This window comes from Mesoplodon densirostris, chromosome 9 (genome assembly GCF_025265405.1).
Source record: "Mesoplodon densirostris isolate mMesDen1 chromosome 9, mMesDen1 primary haplotype, whole genome shotgun sequence".
NCBI lineage: Eukaryota > Metazoa > Chordata > Mammalia > Artiodactyla > Ziphiidae > Mesoplodon > Mesoplodon densirostris.
The window spans coordinates 38,687,810-38,702,031 of NC_082669.1; the positions used below are offsets into that span (position 1 = coordinate 38,687,810).

The 14,222-nt window shown below is 40.2% G+C and overlaps 1 protein-coding gene across 1 annotated transcript in view; it reads left to right on the forward strand.

The window, feature by feature from the left end:
• Nucleotides 1-14,222, forward strand: part of RAPGEF5 (Rap guanine nucleotide exchange factor 5) — a 213,411-nt gene that overhangs the window by 171,838 nt on the left and 27,351 nt on the right. Inside the window, exons 14-19 of the mRNA XM_060108417.1 lie at nt 1,097-1,194; nt 2,935-2,965; nt 3,928-4,006; nt 6,672-6,821; nt 10,387-10,484; nt 13,991-14,113. Coding sequence (XP_059964400.1) covers nt 1,097-1,194; nt 2,935-2,965; nt 3,928-4,006; nt 6,672-6,821; nt 10,387-10,484; nt 13,991-14,113 — 579 coding nt within the window. The remainder of the gene's footprint in view (nt 1-1,096; nt 1,195-2,934; nt 2,966-3,927; nt 4,007-6,671; nt 6,822-10,386; nt 10,485-13,990; nt 14,114-14,222) is intronic.

A 14,222-nucleotide genomic window follows, 5' to 3' on the forward strand; every position in this document is an offset into this window, starting at 1 on the left:
AATAAAACATACTTCAAACTTGATACTGTTTAATGTGTTGAAATGTATTATAACTTTAACTAACAATTCCCATATCTACAATAATGGGATAAAACATTTATCATTTAAAACCTATAGGGCTTCCCTGGTGGTGCAGTGGTTGAGAGTCCGCCTGCCGATGCAGGGGACACGGGTTCGTGCCCCGGTCTGGGAGGATCCCACATGCCGCGGAGCGGCTGGGCCCGTGAGCCATGGCCGCTGGGCCTGCGCGTCCGGAGCCTGTGCTCCACAATGGGAGAGGCCACAACAGTGAGAGGCCCGCGTACCGCCAAAAAAAAAAAAAAAAAAAAACTATAGTGACAATATATACATTATGAAACCTTTTCAGGACCTGGTATATTTTGAGACATTAAAGCAATAATAACCTATAAAATAGATACTAACCTAGATTTATATTTGAAATTGGATAAGCTGATCTATGTGTCTAATCATTAGTAGGCTGCAATATCTTTTCAATACCGATGATTCTCTGGAGATGGTTTGTAAACAGTTGGCCACCAAAACCGTATTAGCTGTGCAAGTTAACACAGAGAAGGGGTACAGTGGAATTTGAGCAGGGAAGAGTTCTATTTCAGAATAGGCAAGTATCTAAACTGATTTTGCCTTTCATGAAGGAAATCACTTTGATTTCAAAATTAAGATATCACTTAGACATCCAGTTTAAAACTGGTTTAAATCAAGTCTCTGACTAAACTAATGTTATTTTCAAAACAACTGGGTAGTTTAATTCAATGAATTTTTTCACTCCCAAATGGTTATGTGGATATTATTTCTAAAAATTTAGAACAGGCGTGGAAATTTTGAGTAGCCAGCCAGAGATCTCTTAAGTTTCCACCATTCCCTACCTATAGCCTGTAAAAGCTTCCACAGAGCCACACCAGTTGAGCGAGGGGCTAGGAGGTGGAATCCCACTCAGGATCTCATTGGTACCTGGTTTAACCCCCAGCGTTGTTCTGGATTCCACTTATTTCCCTGAGCAGGTTAACCACTCTATGAATCTTAATCCTTACAAAATAGGCAGCAAACCAGTTAAGCTGAAATTTTCTTTTTCCCCCAGACCATATACAGAAATGTACTGGATGATGTATATGAATACCCAATACTTGAAAAAGAACTGAAAGAATTTCAAAAGATACTTGGAATGCACCGTCGTCAGTAAGTAATTTTCCTCATCACAGTTAGTAAAAGAAAGCAGCACAACATGTGATAGAATTGGGGGTGTCTCATATATATCATTTTGAACATTTTGAATCTGAGATTTATCTTGATTCCTTAGGTTTTCTAGTAGTAAATATTTGTTTTTATATCTCAAGATGAATGAACACTAAATCAAGCTTATTGGCCTTTTTTTTTTTTAACCCTGTTTGGTGTGGTAGAAGCAAACTGAGCCATGACAATCTGGGTACATAAGAACAGTTATCTAATAAATTATTATTTAGTTTTAAAAGTGTAAATATTTAACTTGTCATTTGGGGGAGCTCATAGCTATCTCTAATGAATAGGAAAAATGTTTTATAAATAGGTCCCAGCAAGTCATGGTGCATTTTTAAAGTTCAATTTTATGGAATCCCTGAAGTTTCTTTATCAATTCAGAAAACTTAAAGGAAAGCATTTATTCGGTGACTTTTGTCATATCCAAGGTGTATCACTGAGGTATCTATCATTAGTCTTTCATATTGCTAATACCTAACTTTACTCTGATTTACCACTAACTCTTCTTATTAATTTTGGTAAATGAAAACATCAAGTCATTATTCAGTTTTCAGATATAGCTGCAAAGTTAATCTGAAGGGAAAAATTGTTCTCTGATTTACAATGTAGTTTCTACTTCTTAAACATAAAACACATCTGTTGTCAAGCTGTGAAAAACTTCTATTAAGGTTTCAGCAGTCACAAATGCACTTCTCATAGAAAATGTTAATTCAGGCCTTTCAGATTATCGATTTGAGATTTAAAGCCTGACTTAATTTTAGTAAAGGGAGATCCTATTTAGTAAAGGCTATATAAAGAATTTTAGGGTGAAAACAAATTATGTATAAACCTTAGTCCCAATCAGGAAAATCACACGTTTAGAAATTCAGAAATGAGGTGCAGGGTGTTAGAAATGAATGCTGTGAATTTTGGTGGTCTTCTTTTATCACAGTCTACACTGTAATAAATTTCGGTAGCCTAAGACTAGTATGAAAATATGAACAAACAAATGAAGCAAAAAAGAAAAAGAAAGAAACCTTTACCTCAGAATAATCCCCTACATGGAAGTTGATCTATGCTGTAAGGCAGGCCTTCTTACAGTTGGGAAAATTTAATTCTGGTTTAGTACACATTTAAATGCATTAAATAAATTAATGGAATTTAATACATTCCATTTAAAAACTGGGAAATAAAAGATGTAAGTAAGAAAATTGTCTAAGACATGATTCTTGCCTCTTTGGTACAAGGTGATGAAATATCTCTAGATTCTGGAATAAGATTTGAGCTGGAGACCTGCAGAAGATCCCCCAGTTCCACCACACATAGAAACATCCTGGAAAAGATCTGTCTTGGCTGACTTATTTAGCTATCTAAAGAACAATAATTTCACCTAAAATCTAGCCAAATATGAGAAAACTTAGAGTTTCTGTGGAAATAAATCCAGTTATTTCCTCAATGCTCAGTTTCTATGGGTAGAAAGCAAAATATACCTGTTGAATAAATAGCTTCTTTTCTTCCTGGTTCACTGGAAATCCAGAGCCCAACATCAAGTGTGTTATGCATAGTAAACTAATGAATACTGTGTGTTTTATCTTTTTGAAAAGCAAAAACCTCTGCCCGCTGTCTGAAAAGGAGCCTCTGTGACAATCACTACATTATTCTAGGTTTGAGGCAAAGACTGATGTCTTGTCCTTTTCCTTTCAGCACTGTTGATGAATATTCACCACAAAAGAAGGTAAGGCAGCCCCTTCTGTCTGAAATGGGGTGATCTGGTTTGGAGGCCTGGCCTTGGCCCACTTGGTATTTCTTCATAATTAATGAACGCTGCCTCTAGCAGAGGAGGACCAGGTGGGGAGCCGGGGGCTGCACCTTGCCTCCCCGCTCCTACTTCACTTAGCTTTCCCTGTGCTTGTGCAGATTCAGTTTCAGCCAGGTGCCCTTGACTTTATGACATTCTGAATTTTTGTGGTGCGTTTTGGAGTCTCAGAGTTTCCCCAACATCCCCAGAATGATATAAATTTGATTTGTAGTCATTGATATAAAGATAGAAAACCATCTATGCAAGACTCTTGCCTGAGTCTTGTAAGAAGAAGGTTGAGTAAGGAAGTCTTGTAAGAAGAGGGTTGGAACCCTTCAACCCAACAGAAAGAGAGATGGTAGCCAGAATGAATGTGTTTCCTCTTCACCCTGAGGGGGGGCGAAATGCTAAATGAGATGCCAGGCACAAGTTTTGTAGGAGCTGATATATCAGGTGATGGATAATCATAATGAATCATGTACCTGTTTCTCTTAAGCCAGTCGTTGCACTACAGCAGAAGTATGAAACTATCTCGATGTGGCTTTATCCAAAAGCAAGGTTGCTGTTGGGATGGGGAAACCATGTCTTTCTCAGGAGAAGAAGCTATGGATGTTTGCAGCATCCAGGGTTAAAAATCACGCCCATATTCTCCGGCATGTTGCAGAGAATCATCTTGGGGGCTTTCTCCCTTGGCCAAGGTCTATCATGTTGCTCAGACTCTCCACCTCCACATGCATTAATTGAGGCAGCTCCCAGTTTATTCCTCCAAGATTAGATGGGTGGATTTCATATTAAAAAAAAAAAATTGGCACGCTCTTTTGGAACATGTTGCAAACAGCTCTGGTTTTCCAAAGGGCAGCAATACATTCATTCATTGTTCTCGTTCTCCCTTCTTGCAGAATAAAGCCCTTTTCCACCAATTCAGTCTTAAGGAGAACTGGCTCCAGCCTAGAGGAACTGTGACGGAAACAGAGGAAAGTGAGTATGGTTTGAACAAGGGTCTGGGGCAGGTGGAGTAGCAGCTAATCACCATCATTCTCCAACTTTAACACATCAGCCTGCCTTTAACGCTTTCTAACTGCCACACCCCTAAGACAAGCACGTTAGCATCCACAGTGATAGTTTTTCTTCTCTTGCTGTGGGCGTTACAGTTTTCTTCATCCCAGAGTGCTGTCCCAGGTAAGGAAAGGAGACTGCAAAGAGCCCCCTGCGTTCTTGGGGAGACGTGCAAAATGGACTGGAAAGGCAACCTTTCCCCTTGGCTGCCTTCTCCCCTGCTATCAGCCCATCACCTGTGACTCACTGGAAAGTCCACTAAAGCCACCGTGCAGGGCTTTGGCTGAGTCAGTCCCTGAGATCTAGAGAAGAGAATCTTGGAGAAAATAATGAAAGGAAGGATGTGCAGTCGAAACTCCTCCAAGGCAAGGCTCTGCCGGGCAGTGCTACACGTCCAGTGTGTCCTCAATCAGTGCTGCTGGCAAAAGGGCTCGTGACCCACTGAAGAGGGCTGCTCCATCAGTGCAGGGGAGACATCTTTGTAGCACTCTGAAGGTGCTGATGTGTGTTTTTTTTTAAATTTAATTAATTAAGTTATTTATTTATTTTTTGCTGTGTTGGGTCTTCATTGCTGCACGCAGGCTTTTCTCTAGTTGCGGCGAGCGGGGGCTACTCTTTGTTGTGATGCGCGGGCTTCTCATTGTGGTGGCTTTTCTTGTTGTGGAGCACGGGCTCTAGGCGCACGGGCTTCAATAGTTGCAGCAGGCAGGCTCAGTAGTTGCAGCTCGCGAGCTCTAGAGCACAGGCCCAGTAGTTGCGGCACACGGGCTTAGTTGCTCCACGGCATGTGGGATCTTCCCGGACCAGGGATGGAACCCATGTCCCCTGCATTGGCAGGCGGATTCTTAACCACTAGTCCACCAGAGAAGCCCCTGGCGTGCTTTTCTACATTACTGTTTTATAACGGAACTGGAAATGGTTTCCTCCTATTTAGATAAAGGTTGAGTCAAGGGCAGAGCTGGGAAACCCAGCAATTCAAATGTTCATGCTATTGTGACTTGGAGACTTTCTCTTTTAATTCGCCTTTCCCGACAGCGCTGAAGTTTTAAGTGTGGACGTTGTATATTTATTCAACTTATTGAATGTTTAAACAACACATGTCACAGGATACCTCTTCTGGTCCATTGTTCGTGTATAACCAAACATGATGGCACTCGTTGGGTTATAGGTGTCACCTGTGCCGAGTGGAGGAACAAATGGGATGACTTACCTCCTCATCTCTCAGTTGCTGACCTCCCTTTCCCATTTGTCTTACAATTAATTGTATAATTTTCCAAGCTGAGTTTCAAAGAGTCTGAGTATTTCAAGACCTCCCCCCTCCTCTTTTTGTTCATCATTTTACCCAGCAAGCTGTAAACTTTCCTCACATTTAGTAGTTTGTAGACTGCATCTTTGCCTTGCTCCAAAATTCCGTCTTTTTGTGGAAGGAAAAAAGCCTTTTGTCTCTCACAAGTCTGTTGACAACACATAAAACAGCTATTTGTTCGATGCTGTGGTTTGAGTGATACACCCGACCAAACCCAAAGCAAAATACTGTCAGTGCCTCTTGATGGCATGTTTACTTTGAGGTTTGTACTAGTAAACCCATCGTTTGTCTTTTGCTTCACTTGCATTTCTGTGCAAACATTCCTGGGTGTATTTTTGTGGTGCCATTTAAATTGCATATGAAATTTCTCTAGGACCTGCACTCCCCATTTTTTTTTGTTTTGTTTTGCAATCTAGAAGAGAAGAATAAGTATATTATTGTCCTTCTGTCTTTAGTAAAGAAGCTGGTGTTTTATACATTCACAATGGCTGATACAAGAGACAAATAACGTGTCAGTTATTTCCATTGCTACAGTTTCTGCTATTAAATCATAAAGAAACATTTTTTCCAGGGCCCATTCACCCTGATACTGATAATGTCCTAGTAATAATGATTAGTACCACAGACAAGAAAAAGGAAATTAAAAAGGCTGGAAACGTAACCTCCATTTGAAAACTAAACTCACTACCACCTTGATATGGGTGGAGGGACGGCGCGCGGAGGAGGTTCATTCTTAGATGAGCAAGAAGGCTGAAGCCAAAAACCATAGCAAGTGACAGATTTTTAAGATAAGCTTATGAGAATTCAAATAACAAAATGTGGTGGTCTTTACTGAGCCACTGTGCCTGTCCAGAGGTGAAGTGTAAAACGAAAATGTTTGAATTAGACGCTTTAATAGACTGCTTTGGGAGATCACAGTAACCCTCAAAGAAGGGACTCCGAGGTCTAGTCCCTGGTGCACAGATCCCACTGTGTTGTGGCCAGGCTGCCTCTACCCTGAGCAGATGCTTTTGCGTGATGTGGGTCTCTCACTACAGTATGGGATGCTTAAGCACTACTCCACCTTGCTCAGCAGCTTTATCACGTCTCCATCTCATGTGTGTGCAAGCTCGCATTGCTGTGCCCTCAGGCACCCGTGTGCACACATATATATGTAAATCTAGCTGTGTCTGCTCTGTACTACAGGGAATAGTGTGGCGGGTGCCTTGATATGGGTGAAAAGTCTGTACCTTATGGCCACAGTTGTTCTCTGTCTACTCACAGTTCTTTCACCTCATGCAGTTTTCTGTCACGTGTATATAACGGAGCACTCCTATGTCAGCGTGAAGGCAAAAGTTTCCAGTACAGCCCAAGAGATCCTGAGAGTTGTGGCGGAAAAGATCCAGCATGCGGAAGAGGATCTGGCTCTGGTAGCCGTCACATTCTCTGGGGGTAAATTATTTTCTGTCTTTGAATATTAATCTTTCACTGGATTGTTTCCAGAAGGAGAGAGTTGACATTTTTATGGAGTAAACGTGCAGCGCGTCCCTTCTGGGTCTGCAGCTGGATGAGCACTCTAACAATAAGAAGCCGCCTACCAGAGGTGTTTCCATGACAACAGTTGGGTACTGTTGGATACTGAATTTCCTCCCCAAGAACTGAACAGAGAGGCGCGCCAGTGTTTTGAAATATATTATAAAGCTTTACATATTTTGTACTCTAGATAAGCCTTCTGTTTTCATATTTAAATTAACTTGGGAAATTGCTAAAGGATGAAATTACTTTCCGAAGAAAAAAGAAAGGCAGCCTTGAACTAGTCATTTTGCTGGCTGACAGTTTAATACTTAAAGACTCCCTATTGAAGGAAATAAAAACTGTACAATAAGCCGAAAGCTCACAGGCAGTGTTCCTTCAGGCAGACATGGGGAGTGAGCCCTGGTTATAGTTTTTGCCTCTGTTGGGCCTTATTTATCCTCAGAGAATGGTTTATTGTCTGTTTTGAATAAGATCACACAGATTACAAGCTGATACTATTGATCTGTGTGACCTGAACAGACCCCTGCGTTTTCACTGGAGCCTGTCAGATCTCAGTGTCACTGGCCTCCTTTTTTGGCTTACGATCTTTATTTAATATCTCATTAACCCTGAGAAAAATACAAAGAAAGTGACTTAGTCCCAGTAGTTGAAAAATGGGAGTACTGTGTAAACTAATCAGCCAGAGCTGGGGCGGGCCGGGGAGGGGGGAGCAGATAAAGGGCATTCCTGTTTACCCTTTGTTATCATTCTAGAGTCAGAAGAAGATCAGAATGTATTGTACTTGATGCGAAAGCATTATGTGATGGAACATTGCCTCTTTCGCTTTGTTACTCAGAGGCAGATAAAATGGGCCTACAAGCTAGTTGATTACATATTCAAACAAATACAGCCCATCTCCCCTGTCCTAGTTAAGTGAGTCACTCCTTCCTCTCCCTGAGCGTTGTGCATCCCATCAAAACTTTCTCTTAAGAAAAAGAGCAAAAATTTCAGAAACGTGGACTACGTGAATTTTAATCTGGGAGTAGTTGAATGTTTAATAAAATATATTAGGTATTCCAGATAAATATGATATTTGTATATTAATTTTAAGTGACCAAAGATATTAAATGATTCTAAACAGTATTAAGCTTCATCAAAATCAGCATTTGCCTCTCAAGGCAATACCATAACAGAAAGTAATCATTGGGTCCCCATGCAGACAGAAGGTGCTGGAGAAGGAAGGACCCTGAGAGAACCTGGTGGCACAGCTGAGACCCACATCCCCTTGGAGGCTGACTCAGAGTCGGCCCAGGGCCACACGTGAATCTGGGAATTAATGAGTGGGTCTTTTACTACCCATTATCTATTTGATAGCTGTGAAATACGATTTTTACACTCTGTTAGATTCATCTGTCGTTCTAATGTGTATAGACTCATAGCTAATCATCACTAGCAATATCAGTTTATCTCTTGAATTATCTCACAGGTTTGGAAATATGCCGTCATTTTCCATCAATTAGTAGTTTTGTCTGTTAATAACCTTTCTGCGTGCAGCTTCATATCCCCCAAGCAATAATGTTCTTATGAAGAAAAAAAGCCCACAGAGCTTAATGTATTCCTTGCTCTAGTTATGTAATTTTTAATAAATGTTTTAAATGCTACATCAAAATGAAATGACAGTGAGATCTACAGTTATTTTCTTTTTGTTAAAAAAAGTTTAGAGATGTTGGCCATGTTATAGGTTTTGTGGACTTTTCTAAAAGGACTGGTAGTATTACCCTCACAGCTTTCAGTAGGTTTCTAGCTGTTCTGTACCCAAGTTAGGTATATATGTATGTAGTAACAGAAACCTACCCAGTTACTCAGAGCTTAAAATCCTATCACTTTTCATCATTCATGGTGTCTTGACAAATCTGAAAGTAAGAAAAACACTTCTTAGCAAATGGAAAAATTACTGTCTGAAAGCCATGGCATTTGCAGAATGCAAATTCCATAGCAAATGCAGAATGGCTCTTATAAAGCCAGATTTAAGGTATGTATGGGCACACAGAGGGTTGCAAGAAATTGTAGCTAAAGAGGGAGGAGATAGAAGAACGTCAGAGCCTGGCCATGTGGGACCATTTACTGCCGACGTCAACAGCCCGACATGACAAATACTACTGATCTTTGCAATGCTGGGCCATAAAGAATGTATTCGAGTATCACTTGTGTACTCTGTATCAAACAGAAATGTTCAAAACAAAATCTGGCGCTTGAACTGATTAAGTTATCTAGAAAAAGAGATGTGGCATATTGTATTTACAACCATGCTGGGTAACTGGAGGGCTACCTTAGGCTACCTTATGTCACAGTGGATTAAAGTTGAGTATCACTTTGGTCGATTCCCATCTGCATCTTGTAGGTGGGGGGAGGACATTTTTCTATGAGAAGCCTATTGTGTTATAAGAGTCCAACTATGGCAGAAAAATGGCCAAAGGACAGGAACAATAGGGGAATAAAATAGAAGAAGAATAGATGAAAAAAAAAAGAATAGATGAAAATATTCACCTTTACTAGTAGTCAAGAAATACAAAGTAAACCGAGAATCTCTTTTTGATTTTAGCAAAACCGTAAACTTATTCAAAGGAATGGTGAGCGTTGGTGGGTGTAAGAATTGAAAAGCAGTTTGGCAGCTTGTATCAAAAACTTTAAATATGTTCCTTCGCTTTGACCTAGGAATTCCACTACTGGGAATCTATATTAAGAAAATCATCTATAAGCAGCCAAAGATTTATGCACAAAGATGTTGACTTTGGCAATATATATATGGCTGCTGTAATAATAGATCCCATTTATCAAACCCCTGTTATGTGCTGGTCCCTGTGCTAGTATTCAGCATGGTTCTCGCTATCTAATTTATATGACCCCAAAAAACTGGAAACCATTAAATGTTCAACAACAGAGGAAAGATTAAATGATGGCATAATAGACTGTTATATAACCAGTTACACATGACATGACATTATAAATAATTTTGACAAGTGGGTAAGTACTTAAAATAGGAATATAAAACCACATAAGGAATAATTACAAATACATATATCTATAGTGATTATTAATGCAAACATATAAGTAATAATTGTGACCATATGTACATGTGTGCACACACATATCTGCATAAAGATCAGGATGGAAATATACTCAACTGTTACCAATATTACTATCATATGGTTACTTTAGAGTGATGGGATTAGGAATGAATTTTACTTTCTTCCCTAAGCTGTTGTGTGTAAAGAATGACTAAATATTATTATAAGAATGAATCACAAGAGGGTACCTCTTTATGGATAATGAGCATTGATTATCTAGTATCGTTGTATAGCGTATGCAGAACTGAATTAAATCTACTTCACATCCCATTTACTTTTAAATATTTTTCTTTGGCAAATTTCACTCTTTAGATGTACTGTGAATGCCTACTAGGTGTTCCTGTGTTTCTAATTACTCTTTTTTGTAAATAAAGAAAAGCATGAACTTCAGCCAAATGACTTGGCCATCTCCAAATCCCTTGAAGCATCTGGTCGGATATATGTCTATCGGAAAGACCTGGCTGACACTTTGGTGAGTACCTTTAGCCTTGTACTTGAAACACACAGACACAAATGTCAGACTGAGAACATGTATTTGTATGTTTTGAAATGAATGTTAGAAAAATACATCAAGCTGTTTCCTTCTGTAGTCAACAATACACTTTTCAAACAACACTGCTTTTGCAAATCAAAGGCAGACCCATCTTTAGGGACTTTCAACCCCTCCTAAGTCAAACGCTATTTCTCTCTGAGTCCCTCGGAAACAAGGGATTTGAGAGATGTGACTCTTTCTCTGATGGAGTCTTAATTCCATTCTTCTTTTTTTGGTGGATACATGGAGGTTAGGCTGAGGAACGCATCCTGTGTGGATTTAAAGGGAAAGAGACTCTGTCCTTACTTTCTGTCCAGTGGGTACACTTTGAGTGTGCCATTCCTTTGAAGAAAGGGTGGATGGTTAGCCTTCCCTGTGTAAAATGGCACGTAACAGTGCAACATCAGATGCCACTGAAGTGTAAGCGTATGAAGAAATATAGAACCCACACTGTATGTTATTTTCCGTCCTAAATTTAAGAACACTTAGGCCTAACTAGATCATTTGTTGTTGTTCCTAAAAACCTCGGTCTCATGGTTGCTTTCTCAACGGTAGGGTCAGGCCTCAGATCCATCGCCCATAAAAAGTGGGCTGTACCAGATCGTAATTGTGTCATCCAGACTCATGGTCCTGGTCTGTTCCATGGAGTCCTCACAAGGATGGGTCTTTCCAGCTGACTCCTGTTGTATATATAATGGAGGAATCTGTATACCATGTGGGTTAACCAAAACTGCTTATAATAAAAGTATCTTATGTAAAAGTATCTGCAAGATATCAAGCTACCATAATGACATTAGTCACTGTTATCTTCACACTTTCTACCGGACACGTATGTACTGAGTAATTTATATACAGTATGTCATTTAACCTTCCGAAGTTCAGAGAGGCTGAGTGACTTACTCTAGCTTCCCACAGCCAAGCCAGGGAGAGGGCTAGGGTTTCATTCCAGTTATATTTGACTCTGGAGCTCCTGCACCTTCCTCCTTGTACATCATGAGGGAGAAAAGGAGAGGGAAAACCCTTTGTCTTACTTGGGATTTCCCGATTCTGGGTGTCCTTCTGCAGGTCTCCAGGCCTGTGTCTATACACGATATAATTCCACCAGTGAAATTTGACAGACAGAGTGCTGCACAGCATCTTTGAGTAAATAATGAGATTGATGTGACTGCCTGCCGCCCTCCCCCGCACCCTGTGAAGGAGGAGAATCTAATATGCAGTTGCCCTAGGCTCCTGGTGATGGAAGGACCCACACTCTAATTGTCTCCCACCCCCGAGCCCTCATCCACCACACACAGACTTCTTATACGGTTCCCTCGTATGCGCTCCCAGAGCGCTCTTCTGCTGCGGTCGAGGGCCTCGGAATAGTAGAGGGCAGGCCTGGGGCAGTGTCCTGTGGGATAAACAGGTGCTGTGAATTCCGAGTTGAGCCAGATGCTATCCTGTACTCGGATGCTTCCCCCACCAGCTTTTTGCACCACCTACAAATTTCCCATTGGAATCAAAGTTTAGGTGATTTCATCTCCAAAAGATTTCAGTTGAAATGGAACATTGTAAGGGAAGGATAACATGTGAAACCACTCATATGCACTGTGCTTGTGCATAGATTAGCCTTCGTGGAATGCAGGAATCATAGCCCTGAATGAATGGAATAGAGAAATAGAAAGTGTTTCTTGGAGAGGGCAGTGGACTACCTTGAGTAACCAGAGGGCAGTGCCAGGATAAGGGGCACATTTAGGGAGAAAGTAGGAGAGAGAAAAAGCCAAGTGAAAATACCCTTACACCTCCAAATTACTAAGCAGAGATCTGTTTTACTTCCCAACTCGTGGCTCTTTGAATGTCTGCAGTGCAGCCTGGTGTCCATCTGGTCCCAATCTAGCCAGACCAATCCCTGAGAAACCTGGGCTTTCCCCCATCTCAGTGTTTGCATGCACATCATTCATTCAGCCCTTACTGAGCTCCACCCCATATCCACACGGGGGGTACAGGGACAATTTGTACCTAAACCTACTCTGAAGAGAAGTCTGTGGAAAAGCCTGTGAAGGTCTTTTGTCATTTTTTTAAATTAGGAAACCTTTACATAAATATAAGAATTCGAAAATGCTAATAATTTATTTTGCAGTTCAAAAAATAGAGACTAATATTTGGATTCTGAAATATTCCCTTTATCCTGCTACGGCATTTATTTTTGCAAAGTCCCCTTCTTTTTTTCCCCAAGTCATTAACTATTTTAACGTCATTAACTGTTCAAGTCAGATGGGAGAATTTATATCTTAATTAGAAAATATCAAATATTTTTAAAAGGTGCCAGATAATTTTAATACATTTAACAGTGACAATAGATTTAAAATTGTGGTGGCATTTAATAATTTTATGTCAGATTTTAAGGAAATACTATTATTACCAAACTGATATCCATTTGTATAGGGAAAGCAATTGATACTTTAAAATAATCATCCATTGGGCTTCCCTGGTGGCGCAGTGGTTGAGAATCTGCCTGCCAATGCAGGGGACACGGGTTCGAGCCCTGGTTTGGGAAGATCCCACATGCCGCGGAGCAACTAGGCCCGTGAGCCACAATTACTGAGCCTGCGCGTCTGGAGCCTGTGCTCCGCAACAAGAGAGGCCGCGATAGAGGCCTGCGCACTGCGATAAGAATGGCCCCTGCTTGCCACAACTAGAGAAAGCCCTCGCACAGAAACAAAGACCCAACACAGCCAAAAATAAATAAATAAATAAATAAATAAATTAAAAACAAACAAAAAACTATTCCCTTAAAAAAAAAAGTTTAAAATAATCATCCACCATGGTATAAATGAAGTAACTTATTTTTTATTTCCTGTTTAAAATTTTTTTTTTTTTTTTTTTTTTTGCTTTCCATGGGCATTTTAATAAAATTTGTAAATGTATGTCTGGGATGAGACTCGTCAAACATATTTTCTGTAAAAGCCATGTCTGTCTTTATTGAAGTGCACTGTGACATTTCTTTTGTTTGTTTTTATACTAACCCTGCTGGCACATTAATTCTTACCAGAAGCCAAAATGACTTCAGGGCTTTCACTTTCATTATGTTGTCTGCCGGGGGCAGTGTTTTATAATCAGGTGTGTGTGTGTGTGTGTGTGTGTGTGTGTGTGTGTGTGTGTGTGTGTGTGTGTGTGTGTGTGTGTGTGTGTGTGTGTGTGTGTGTGTGTGTGTGTGTGTGTGTGTGTGTGTGTCGGGGGAGGGGCAACTCAGTGAAGTATCATTGATCACATTCTACGGCTTCCAAGGCTGTTTGTTAAATTGGTTGTAACTCACTGAAAGTGAACAGACAGGGAAAATATTAAGTGCGCTCAGACAAGATTTTTTTTCTAATGTGGGCTTCTAATGCCTTTCGATAGCCAGCCAATTCATTACCAAATATTTCGGAATTTACTGAGGATTCTTTCACTTTTGTCTGTCACTTTAGAATCCTTTTGCAGAAAATGAAGAATCACAGCAAAGGTCGATTAGGATTTTGGGAATGAACACTTGGGATATTGCTCTGGAATTAATGAATTTTGATTGGAGCCTCTTCAATTCAATTCATGAGGTAAGTAAGGAGGGAAATAATCAAATAAATGCTTGTGCCAGTATAATTGTGAATTCTTTTTGAAGAATATTTGTGTGTGACTGGGTTTTAAGAAGATCCATCATCTGGT